We start from the raw sequence: 12594 nt of genomic DNA, 5'->3' as shown, positions 1-12594 counted from the left end.
TGAGTACAAATAGTTTGAATACAGTAGTGTTTTCAATGGTGTTTTAGTTTTAATGCAGCTGACTTTTCTTCACAGTTCTGTTAGAACTAGAGTTTCTTGTAAGATTCACAGAAAAGGATATGAAATACCTTTCCAGTGGTGACAACTTCGTATTTCTTTTCTGACAGTGCGTCAGCGTCAAGAAGAGAAGCGTCAGCAAGAAGAAACAAATCGTGTGAAGGAACGTAAACGTAAAAGGGAAAAATATGCTGAAAAGGTACTTGAATGCAAATGGTAGAGCCAGAAGAGCTTCAAACTTACTATTAAGTGGTGTGGAAACATTTTATGCAAAGGCAGTCTCATAAGTAAAGCCTTCTTCCCTTCACCATTGAACATCAATCTGTGGCACTTCCTTACACAGAAGAGGGATATTACAAAATATGTGATGCATAGTTATCTGAATTTTAATATCATTAGCAACTTCAAAAGTAAGGAAGTACTGCGTGCCCAAATAACACTGTAGATCACCAGTAGTCTGCAGACAACAATTTATGGACTCATGCTTGAAAAAAACAAAACAATCAACTGATCATTCTGTGGCATATAAAGTGAGGACTTAATCAAGAGTTTGTTCTGCAAGGACAAAAAGGGAATGTAAATGAAGCACCAAACACAGATAAAACCCATATAGCTATGTGGCTTCTGTGGAACAAGGGAAGATCAGTTTGTTTAAAAAAGATCATTAAAACTAGTTTATGAAAATTCCGAATTTTTGAGACAGGGAGGCTTTGCATTAATTAATTGGAATTTTGTGTCACGGTAAAGAATTTCAGGCTCCCCTCAGAAGGTAATGGAAATCAGAGTACTTCTGTAAGAGTAATTCTCCATCATTCCAGCTATTTTAGGAGGAAAAAAACCCCAACAAATACTACTTAAATCCAAAGAAGGAGCCTTTAGGAGATCTGTTACTGTGTCATTCAGAAACTTGTTTTGGGTAATTCTGGACATGGTGTGCCTTGAGTTATAATACTGCATTAGATGTGGAGATTTTGGGTTGTTTATTCCTTTTCTTCTGTTTTATTGTCTTTTTCATTTCTGGTATTGTTTTATTTATTTCAGAAGAAGAAGGAAGATGAATTGGATGGGAAGAGAAAGAAAGAGGGCATGAACCTTGTGATCCCGTTTGTTCCCTCAGCTGATAATTCCAACCTGTCTGCTGATGGGGATGACTCCTTCATTAGTGTAGACTCTGCCATGCCCAGCCCTTTCAGTGAGGTAAGACACTCTACTGCTTTTAACTATATACTATTTCAGTTGTGGCCTTACAGCCTTACATTCTGTAGGATTCTTGCTTTCTGTTATTTTAGCTAGTGTTGAACTTGAAGTATGTGGGGAAGTGAGATGTCTTAAAGGTGAACCATGGAAATGAAAATAATTTATTGAAACATAACAGCTGGTAATAAGCTGCCTTACAGCTCCTGATGTTATTTGACATTCCATTGTTCCCCTCTTCACTTGCTCTCTGCCTCCCTTTCCTTACAGTGAGTTCGTGTCCTGACGCTTCTCCCTTTAAGCCCCTGAAATTTTCCCATTCCTGCCTGCAGTCCCACTTCCTTTCTTCCTGCTTTCTTCTCCCTTATTCCTGTTTTTGTCATGCTCACACTTCTAACCGTGTGCCACATTCTATACCAATACGTTCCATAGCAAGAACAGTCTCTTTGTGCAGTTGAACCAAAGTATCCCTCAAATAGCCCCATGATGGTCAGTTTCTTCCTTGCTAGTCTAATCTACATCTCCGTATTTGCTTCCTTCTTTGCTTCTGATTCTAAATTAGTGTGGTTTTTTCTCTGGAATTAAAATTTTAAATGCTCAGTGGCATACACCTTATTTTCCTTCATCTTTTTGTAAAGAATTGCAAATTGGTTTCGGCAGCAAATATATTTTGTTCTATACTGTGTTGATGAAGATTCCTATGTTGTATCATTCCCATGTTGACCAAGATTTTTATTAGCAGTAGTAGTAGGTTAAGAATCCTATTGCTTTCTGTCTTGCAATTGAAGATGCACAGTTTAACAGCAGTTTTCTTAAATCTCTGCTGAGACCATTAGTCTCCCAACTTAACATCTATTTTCATGAATTGAAATCAAGTAGCTCCTGGAGCTCTTTACTGCTGCTCAGCATGTAAATAGAGGGTGTGGTGTGATTAGGCACATTATGTATCATGCTGCTAGTCTCCCATAGAGAAAGTGAGAGAGAACAGGACAAGTAACAGTTAATTGCCTGTGATTGTGTGTCGTTTAAAGATCTTATTATGTTTGTACCCTTCCCTTTCTTAACCTGAGAAGCTAACGGCTTTGTTCTCTGTCATGCTTAGATATCCATCAGCAGTGAACTACATATGGGCTCTATCCCTCCCGATGAGAGCAGTAGCGATATGCTTGTGATTGTGGATGATCCAGCTTCTTCAGCACCTCAGTCAAGGGCAACAAACTCTCCTGCTTCCATTACTGGCTCAGTTTCAGATACCATGAATGGTCAGTACTTTTGCCTTGACTTACTAACGTTTATTAAACATTGACTTTGTATGGGTAGGCGATGCATTTTCTGCATTTTAACCAGAGTATAGGCATGGTTGGCAAGATTTGGGGCAAAAGTTGCCTTTTCATTGAGCAATTAATTCTGGCTTGATAGGAAGTCTGTTTATAGTCTCTCATTCACCCCACTTTCATCTTTTTTGTGTTAGTTACTCCAAAAAGTTTTGTCCTTCGTTCCTTTGTTATAGAGGGGGCCCCTTCCATTATGTGCATATTGCCAAATTACAGGCAACCACAGAACTACTAATCTCTAAGCTTTTCCTTGCTGTTGGGTTAATAATCAGTTCTCCATTTCCAGTGGGTGATTTGAGCAGCTGTAATTTTTAAATAATTGCGAACGTTTTTAACTACCATAGTTTTCTTCACTGAAATAAGTAGAAACATAGTTATTGACAAGTTTCTTTAGAAGCAGCAAAGTGAAAAAACTTTCTGTTTTTTCCAAGTAAGAAAATGCTTCATCCTGAAGTAGAACGCAAAATCCTCTACCTATTTGTGGAGGATTTGTGGATTGGATTCATAATAATAATGACAAGTAGTTTGAGATAATAAGATGTGGTTAATGAAGAGTGAAGTTCTGTATGCCTAATTTCTTTTGGTGGGATCTCTGCTTGCTAACGGTGTCCATATTAATGTAAATGAAAAGTATCAGTTAATAGGAACAGTATTAGTATAAATGGTAGGTAGCTATGCATTCATTTGTGAGTCATCTGAAATACTATAGCAGTTATTGTTTTAACATTCTTTTTTGTTCAGGTGTGTCAATGCAAGATACACCTCTCACTGGGAGAGGCCAGTCAGGTCGAAGCCGAGGTCGTCCTAAAGGTTCGGGCAGTGGATCAAAAGGCGGCACTGGGAAAGGCAGAAGCCGGAAATCAATAGCGGGAAGCGCAGCTGCAATGGCAGGTGCCAAAGCAGGGGCAGCGGCAGCCTCTGCAGCAGCATACGCAGCGTACGGGTACAACGTCTCTAAAGGTAGGTGGGGAGGGGGAGGCAGCAGGCTACCCACAGCAGAATCAGCCACATAAGTTTGTGATTGTTGTTTACAGCCTGTCAGAAAAATAGATAAAAAGAGTTTTATTATTGGTATTGCTTGACCATTATATTCTGAGATCCAGGCGATACACAATGTGACATAGTGATGGTGTGAGGGGATAGACAGTGTCACTGCAGATGTCCTTGAGAGGCTGGTGCTGCAGAATTTTCATCTGCCCTTTGAATTATTTCACACCAAATATTTTTCCTCTTGCTTTTTATTTTGGTGTCCAGACAAATCAGATAGTGTTGTTTATCTCATGGCTGTGGCTGTGGCTTTCCTGCATTGCTGTCACATTGAAGTTTATAGCATCAGGTCCCAAAATCTGCTAAACTGATGGTGATGGAGCTTCAGCTTTACACCAGCTGCAGGTGTCCCACCGTATAACTGGAAGATGTTTTGTATCTTAGTGACACCCGTCTTCATTAAACTCTCATAAATCATGAATAAATGGTGGTCTTAGGACTGATTGTTAGTATATTGTTTGAAGAGCCACAAGTGGAATAACATTCTCACTTGGAATTTGATTCTCTTTTGCATTGCTAGGCATGTCTGCAAGTAGCCCTCTACAAACAGCAATTATTCGGCCTTCTGGACTTGCAGATTTTGGACCTTCAAGCGCCTCCTCTCCCTTGAGCTCCCCTTTGAGCAAAGGAAACAGTGTTTGTGGGACCCCCAAAAGCTTAAACCTGACCAGCAGTCTCATATCAGAAACTCCAATTCGGAAGCAAAGCAAAAGTGCCCACACCTCAGGTGGTCGGTAGTAATTTTGAACCCCCAAAGCTTGTCTGAACTGCATTGGCTTTCAGAGTAGACTACCCTGCCGGTTGAAGGCATGCAAACGAATGCCTCGTTGCTGTCCAGCCAGTGTGTGAAAATAAAGATCAAAGCACAATGGGAGCGGGTGGTTTACATGAGCACTTTGATTATGTGTATTCCAAAAAACTATCTTTGCAGACACTGCGAGAAGGAGGGAAGGGAGTCTGGGGTAACTGGTAGAGTGTCAGCTGGTGTTATATTGACGCATCTGAGCAAGATTACCAAGAAAGCATCCGGCTACTCCATGCAATATCCTGCAGCTGTGTGTGCATGACGTCACACCAATATGCTTTCTCTCTTGTAGCTTGAGGTGGAACCCAGCGTTAGTTTTATCCTATGAAATCAGTATCTGAACCCCAAGAGTACCCTGTAGAGTCAGAAGACATTTCTGTGCTGGCAGCTGGTCAGTGTACACGCAGTGGTAGTTGGGGGCTAAGCTGAAGATGTTGTGTGATCAAAACAAAAAAATCCTGGATTCTTCCAGTGTGGGCCTCTGGGTTCTTTAAGGGTCTGAAATGCAACGGAAGGTGTCTCAGGTGGCTTCCAGGGAGTGGGTTCTTTTCAGCACTACCTGTCAGGAAGAGGTTCAGAGCTGCAGCACAGAGCGAGCGCTGGCGGGCCCAGTGAGGGCAGCAGCACTGCCTCTGTTTCACACAGTGGAGGAAACCACCAGACAGGGGTTTAGTTTGTATTTTAGAGTTCTCATCAGTACGAATGCTCACTGTTTTCAGAATTATTTTCTCACCTTTGAGGTGTGCAGAACTCTTAAAAGCTTAGAAACAAAATAAGGCCCTGTTTGTACAAACCTCAAGAAGAGGGAAAGGTGAAGTGGCGAGGAAGAGTTTGCTGCTGCTCCTCTCACTGTGCCATCGCGGAGCGTGGTTCTGCAGCTTGCAGGGCTGTGAGGGGAGCAACAAAAAACAGTCCTGAGAGAGAGGCAACTGTGCCATTCCCCCTTCCAGCCAAATCCTAGGTAAAAATTGTCTCGTATCCCAGCCATCCATTGACTGTTCTTCCAGTGTGTTTTCCCTTCATCTTTGTGATCATCACACATACTAGCTTGGTTGAGTTCACTGCGGTGTGCGGGTACCGGTAGCCGTGTCCCATAAGGCTGATGATAGAAGGCAGCGCTGCCAGTGCCCATCTGTGTTCTCTTTCTCTGGTTGCTCCTTCCTTGTTCTCAATGCACAACTCCCCACCCCCCGCCCCTCCCCGTAGCCCCTTGCTTTGCTGTAAGCGTTGTCTGCGTTGCACTGAGATTTAGGTGTGGGGCAGTTCTTCTGTCTGACACATTGAATTAAAAAGCTGTTCTGCCGGGGCACTTTCATACCTTGAGAGAGAAGCAAGTTGAGTTGCAGGCCTAGGCTGTGACAGTGGAAGATGACTTTTTTTTATTATTATAATTTTTTTTCCAACCCCAAATCCTTTGCCTGGCGTCCTACAGTGTGGAGCGAGTGCTTCCTGTTGGCTCTGCCTCTAATTTGCACACCTGAAAATAGCAGAACTGAGCTTAGTTAGATTGATTTTTAAACAGATTTGCAGGGGATAATTGAGGGGGAGGTGGTGTTTAATTAACTCATGAAGACTTCCCCCTTCCCCTTCTATTCACATGTATATATGATATTTAGAGGGAATCAGACAAATGCCAAGCCTTTTTTTCTCTTTGAATGTGCTGTCTATTTTTATAACTGAACTTGTACATATGTATAAAGAGAGACACATCTTTCTTTTACTAACTGGAGAAGAAAATCTTAAATAAAATGGAGTGAGATAATTTTATGTAAATCAGTGTCTTTGTGGTTTTTATGTGTATAGCTGTATGAATGAGAGGATTAGGGAAAAGAACATGGTGGATGTGCATCTGGAAATGCATTTGAGAGACACGTGCTGTTCAATCTAATACTCTAGAGTGTCTGTAGTCTTCCAAGTATCAGCTTTGTAACCTTTTCCAGTTACATCTGTACACTTATCACATGTCTGTATTCAGTGATTATCTCATAATCTATGTTGGAGTAGGTACGTGGCAGATGACAAGAAAACAGAAGCAAGTACAGTATGTGTAATTACATAGTATTTGAGCTATGATGGTTGAATTCAATACAGTTGATCATTTTGGGACATCATTCTCTACAGTTTTTTCTTTTTGTTTTTTCTTTTTTTTTTCAGTGGAAATTGAAAGGACTTTTTTGTGCACAGGCTTGATTTTCAAACTGCTAGGCAGTTGCATCAATTTGTAATCCAAAGTGGAGAGAAAAAAAAATAACTTTGTAATTTGAAAAGATTGCAAAAATGTAATATGTACTAATGTGTGCTATACTTTTGGAAGACTAAATTATTGATATTTTAAAAACTGATATTTAAAGTAATTTAATCTTCAAAAGAAATACCAAATGATATCACAAGTTGTGGCAAAAGTAGTGGTAGCTTGCAAAACTTGTGTCAGGCTAACAAATTCAGAAAGATCTAACGTAGCAGTAAAGTAAATGAACTGCTAGATCATATCCCGTTCAATGCTGTAAAAAGTTAAACAGATGCATTCTTTGTATTATGCGTCATAGAAGAACTGAGATTCTGTGATATTGATCAAGGAATTAGGAAGACTTCACGTGACAGCTATTCTATTCTAATTTCTTGATTTGGGGAAGGCAGTAGTGCTAGACAGACAAAAACTGGGAATTTTTTTAAGGAGGTGGAGGTAGTTTTGTGATCAACTCAATGGGGAATATTTCTATTGAAGTGAATAAAATGAAGACACACACTGAAGCTTTGGTCTTTGAAGTTTCAGTCTGAGCATATTTTCACTCCAGCTGTGTTGTGCACTTGCCTTATGGATTAATGTCAGAGAAAGTCACTTTCAAGGTATTTGCTAGTGGCAGAAACAGAATATTGAATGAACTGAGTTTGTGTTTTAAGCTGCAATGGTGAAATACACGTCAGCATGTTTTGGGGAATGTTGGGAACGCTGTGTATTCCTCATGCTATTTGATTACAGCATTTTACTCACTAATTACTACAAAACTCTTAAATACAATTCACTGATTAATACTACTGTTGAAGACATTTAAAGGTGATAATTTTCTTGGGTCAGACACGTTTTTTGTAGTGTAGCCTACAAGGGATGTCTAGTTCAGCAGGGTCCCCAGAACACCCATTCTTCCCACTGACACAGGTGGCCAACAAAGTCTTAACAAGCAGTGACAAAATTAAGTCTTAAGTTAAAGACCAAAACCGGCAATATTCCTTTGGAAGAAAGCAAGAGTGATTGAAACCGTTGCCTTCTCTCAAAAAAATAGTGCAGGGTAGTTGGAGACAGGAGAAAGGGATCTCCTCCTGACCTGTAATGCTGAATTTAACCCTTAAGCACGTGGACAGGATGTACTGGCCAGGCCACTGATAAGAGGCAACATTATGAGGACCAACGCATTTTGCCCTGCATCTTCTCTCTGAATGTGGTTCATTGTCAGCACCCGGGAGGATGGCAAAACCATACAAATAAAAAAAAAAAAAAAACAAAAACAAATAAAAAAAGCAAGCCAAAAGATGCATCAAAGGAGCAAGAGAACAACTCCTTGCTCACCGCCGCCAGGTTGTGAAAGCCAACATGGAGGATTATTATGTTATAAAAATAGAGCACTCCAGTATCCTTTTAACTCCTGTTCAAAATCACATGTATCAGATAGCCACGGGCTTGCATCACACTGTCCTCAGAAATTCTATTTAGCTGTACAGCCACTGTACAGTCCATTTCCAAACAACCTCTTACTGCTTCTTGAAAATTGTTCAGTTTTTTGACTGCATGGTGTCTCCAAAATTCTTATAAGTTCTGTTTTTAATTATTTTGTGATCACTTGAAGTCCACTGAATTAATCTGTCCTGCAAGCCCTTTTCTCTTTCCGTCATGGGTCAGTTCAGCCACTAGATCTCCTCTTCCTCATCTGGCACGGAGTTAAACAGGTTACTGCAGAAGGTTTTTCACCTAGAACTGCTTTAATTCTTAACTTCAGGATGTTAATACTCCACTGTCCAAATGTAGTGTTATTTCTGTGCCTTCTCCCCTTTCTGTTGCATGCTTTCCCCGCCACGGTGTATCTGTTCCTTGCTGTCTCACGTTCCGTTTGTGGAAAGCCTTCTGTCTGCCGAGGGATATATCTTGCTTTATTCCCATATCCCCAAAGTATTTCCTTTCGCAGCATTTCTCAGTGGGGGAGGCACAGAGAGCTCAGTGGGAAAAGCTCCATTCCGAAGGAAAAGGGATCTGCACTCTTTTGATCGCAGCTCAGGAACAGCTGAGTTGCAGTTGGGAGGAGGAGGAGGAGGAGCATGACTGATAAAATCACTTGGGGGCAGGATGTGGATCAGTGTCATTTGGGAAATGTCGCCCTGTGACCACTGCACTGCCAGTCCTGATCTTCTACTCTGCGTGGAGTGAGCTGGCCTGCTTCTGCTCACAGATACACTTACAGCCCCCTCAGCTTCTCACTTCTGCCTCCATCTGTCTTTTTTGTTGACTACTTGGTCTGAAACACACACGATAACCCTGAGGGAGCCTTACCGGCATGTCTTCCGCTCCCCTTCCTGCTCAAGAAGGGATGGTGATGTGCTCCCTGCTGCCCTTTGGAAATTCCTGCCCGAGCGGCTGGGAAAAACACTTTGTAGCTCATGAGCCAAAGGGTCGCTGCTTGCATGTGAAGTATAACCGAGACATATATGCTAAAATAAAGGCAATCACATCTTACGCGTGAGCACTCACTGAATTGTGAAGGATTTTTTTTTGATTTGCAGCCTGCACCAGGTGCGTAGCAGTGAATGAGAGAGGAGAAGGGGCAATTCATCCTTTCAGGAGTATCGTTATTAGGATGATACAGGTGTCCCAGCTCTCAGTTTCAGCCAGCAGGTCTGTATTGTAAACAAGTCTTTCTTGTAGTGCTCAGATTAGCATTTGCTCCTCTGAAAAGCTTTATGAAATGGAGAAATGCATGATAAGATGAGTTGGGTTTCCTCTAGCTTCACCCTTCTTTAGCTCCTCCCCTTCTCTCGGGAAAGTGAAGTTACCAGGCATTTTGTACCGAACTCCATTTACATAATGTTCTTACAGGGGCAAATGAGGGAATTCGTTTGCATCCCAGGCATAAGGAAGTGTTTCAGTGCTCAGGTATGAAACGATGACTCCTTCTTTCCTTAGCCGATGAGCATCACGGATAGAATGAGGTAGGGGAGGAAAACATTGAAACACCACTTTTGTGCCTTCTGGAGTTTCCCCGTGGACTGTCTCTTCCTTCTTCGACAGTATCACTGGTTGTCTTAAGTTCGACGTACTTAACAAAAGCCAAGTGTTGATGTGAGCTTCCAAGCATCCAGAGATCACAGTATCCCTCCTCGTCTGTGTGGTATTTGTTTGCGAGCACCTGGTTTTGCCTCCCTGCTCCTTAGCCTTACCCAGCTCTTCTCGAGACCCATGTGTTGTCTTCAGGGCTTTTGGTTGGCAGGAGAAATGTTTCTGTTTAAAGGTGTCGTGTTTTAAACAAATGGCCCGTATTGCCTTGCACCTCAGTGTTATGAGAACTGCGAATTAAAGTACATCTCAGTGTTATCTGTATTTTGTGGGGATTGCTACCCTGAATGAGCCCTCACCCACTTTTTCAAAACCAAGAAAAACTGTTATTGTTGCTCAGAGATTAGGACCTATTTGGAAATTTACTACTGGTGTGTACTGTCACACAAAACTGATGTGTATTTGTCAAATTTATTCAAATTTTCTTACTCATAACAAGAAACTTGTGTCCTTTTTCTCAAAATGTATTTAACAAATGCTATCCTACCAGGAGAAACCATTCCCGTTTAACTCACCTCCCGTCTGTTCTTACAGTTCCTTTGATGTATCCCTACGTCTTAAGTTCCCATCTGGGCCTTCCTCTAGGAAGGAATAAATCACAGGTGGGAGCTCGCTCTCGCCGTGCCGCAATCAAATGTCGTCTGTCTTTCAGGAGTCTGTCTTTCGGGTTCCTTTTAAATTCTGCCGTTACAATTTCCCCTGATGTTAGGGTAGAGTTCAAACACAGAAATTCTCATTTGTATCCAGGTTAGTGAGTGAATTTCAGAAATTTTACAGCTATTGTGCGGACAAGCGGCTTTCTGATGCTTGCTGTGCAGCGATGTTCCTGAATGACCCCCCTCCTAGGTAAGCTCTTGGTGGAGAATGAACATTTCTGTCAATTGGGAACAACTGTTCTCTAATTCACATAATTCAAGGAACTTTTCTCCATAGACGAGCCTAAACTCATATCAAAGTCTCTCTAAAACCCATCCAGCTTCCTCACAGTGGTGTCTTTGAAGGATTCCCCGTCGGTAGTCCTTACCCTGCCCATGGTCAGCCTTGACGGGCAGCATGCGGAGCGCTTCTCTGGGTTTCGCTCAGCCCCACGGCTGCTGGGTTTCCTTTTTCAAGAACGGAAGAGTCAGCAAATTTCACACTTAGTTGGCTGAATGTTGCTTTCTATTATTTGGGGTTTTTTTTAAGCCACGTTAAGCTTTTGGCACGTGACAGCAATTAGCTGCGTGCGGCTGCCCAGCAAACGCAATGGCACGTGGCCGGACACACCCTGGAATGACACCTCATTGCCCGTGACAAAGCTCCAGGGTTTTCCTTTGCAAGCAGGGCGAACAGAAGGGATGTTCGGACTACACGAACTTTTAGAGACTCTTGAAAACTGACATCGAAACACACACACCTTTTTTTTTTTTGCGACTCCTGACATGTGGCAGGTGGTGATGTGAGGGCTATTCTGCATCTTTTTTCTTCTTGTTGCTCTTGCTGCTTCTCTAGAGCTCACATCATCAGCCTTTTTGTGGACGGCTTCTGCATTCCTACAGAGCTCTCTTTTTTTGATGTTTTTGATGTTTAATCCAGATTTTTCTTTGATTTAATCTCATTTACAGCCATAGTACTATGGTATTTCTTTGAAATGGATCTTGAAATAGCTCTAAAGATGCATAATGGTACATTTCAATCTCTGGATTTCAGGTGCTCCTGAAACTAATTCAGCTTCGTGATGTCTGTTTGTCCAGGTGACTGCGGTCTTTCATCATTCTCTGTCATGTTCAGAGTTTGGAAGAAGTTACTGTATCTAATTTGTAGTCATAATTTTACTGTGATGTATTCTTAATCTGGTTAGCACATAAAAAGAAAAAAAAAAGCTCTCTAGTTTTTTAGTAATTCGTCACTCAGCTGAAGTCCTATTGGCTGGTTGGAAAGTTACTGACATTGTGATGCCGAATCTGTAACGCACAAGTAGGTTTTTAAACACGGTGTTGATTGAGGGCTGGAAGTCATGACGCTTTCTTTTACGGGCTGCTATAACCCCAAGTGATTTATATGTTTTTGAAACACACCATCATGAGCCTTGCAGAAGGGGGACTGCTTCCCCGGCTTTGATGACTTGCTATTAGCGCATGCAATCAGAGGCACATATTGTATAATTAATGTAATTCGGTTACACTGCGGCTTGCTGTCCTTAGCTATGTATCATTGTGTCTGTCTGGAATCAAATCACTAAAATGTTAAGGGTGAGAGCTGGTTTGGTAGAATATTCACAGACAGATTAGAGAAGCCCAGCTCTTCCTTGCAGTGATACAATTGATAGCAAATGAGAAAAGTAATGTTGTTTAAATTTTTAATTTAAAACAGACCTCATGTCTGAGATGTTACAGGGACAAACACATGTGAGAAGTCTGGAGCTGCCAGCAGCCGTGAGCCTCAACCGCGAGCTAAAAAAGCCTGAGGGACTGCAACAAACTTGAGCGATGTGTATAAAACAAAACCACCCCGAGCTATATCAAAATGTTTCTCTGCTGAGCTTAACTTTTAGTTGGCGAATAAACACTATGCAAGCTTAGGTACATGAAGGTTTAAGAATACTGACAGCAAATTACTAAACTTGCAACCACACAGATCCTCATTAGGCGATGGCAAACAGAAGGGCATCCATGACAATTTCAGATGACTCCTGCGTGTTTGCATCAGGATCTACTGCTGATTACACGAGCACACATTATCTTTTTTCTGATGTGGTATCTCTGAAGACCCAACGCGCAGTTCCGAGTACTCTGAAAAGCATCATCCCTCAGTGTTTCACTCTGTGCATTCAGAGTCACTGAAGTCATGGTCTTGAT

The 12594-nt window shown here is 41.7% G+C and overlaps 1 protein-coding gene across 2 annotated transcripts in view; it reads left to right on the top strand.

The window, feature by feature from the left end:
- The window catches only part of INO80 (INO80 complex ATPase subunit), a 68920-nt gene extending 63300 nt beyond the window's left edge, over positions 1–5620 (top strand). For both annotated transcript variants that reach the window (XM_074584576.1, XM_074584577.1), the window contains exons 32-36: positions 168–256; positions 1099–1254; positions 2354–2513; positions 3327–3545; positions 4153–5620. In XM_074584576.1, the coding sequence (XP_074440677.1) occupies positions 168–256; positions 1099–1254; positions 2354–2513; positions 3327–3545; positions 4153–4370 (842 nt within the window). In that variant the 3' untranslated portion in view covers positions 4371–5620. The remainder of the gene's footprint in view (positions 1–167; positions 257–1098; positions 1255–2353; positions 2514–3326; positions 3546–4152) is intronic.
- Positions 5621–12594: the final 6974 nt, after the last annotated feature.

Source organism: Larus michahellis, chromosome 4 (genome assembly GCF_964199755.1).
Source record: "Larus michahellis chromosome 4, bLarMic1.1, whole genome shotgun sequence".
NCBI lineage: Eukaryota > Metazoa > Chordata > Aves > Charadriiformes > Laridae > Larus > Larus michahellis.
This window is presented reverse-complemented; position numbering and strand designations above follow the sequence as displayed.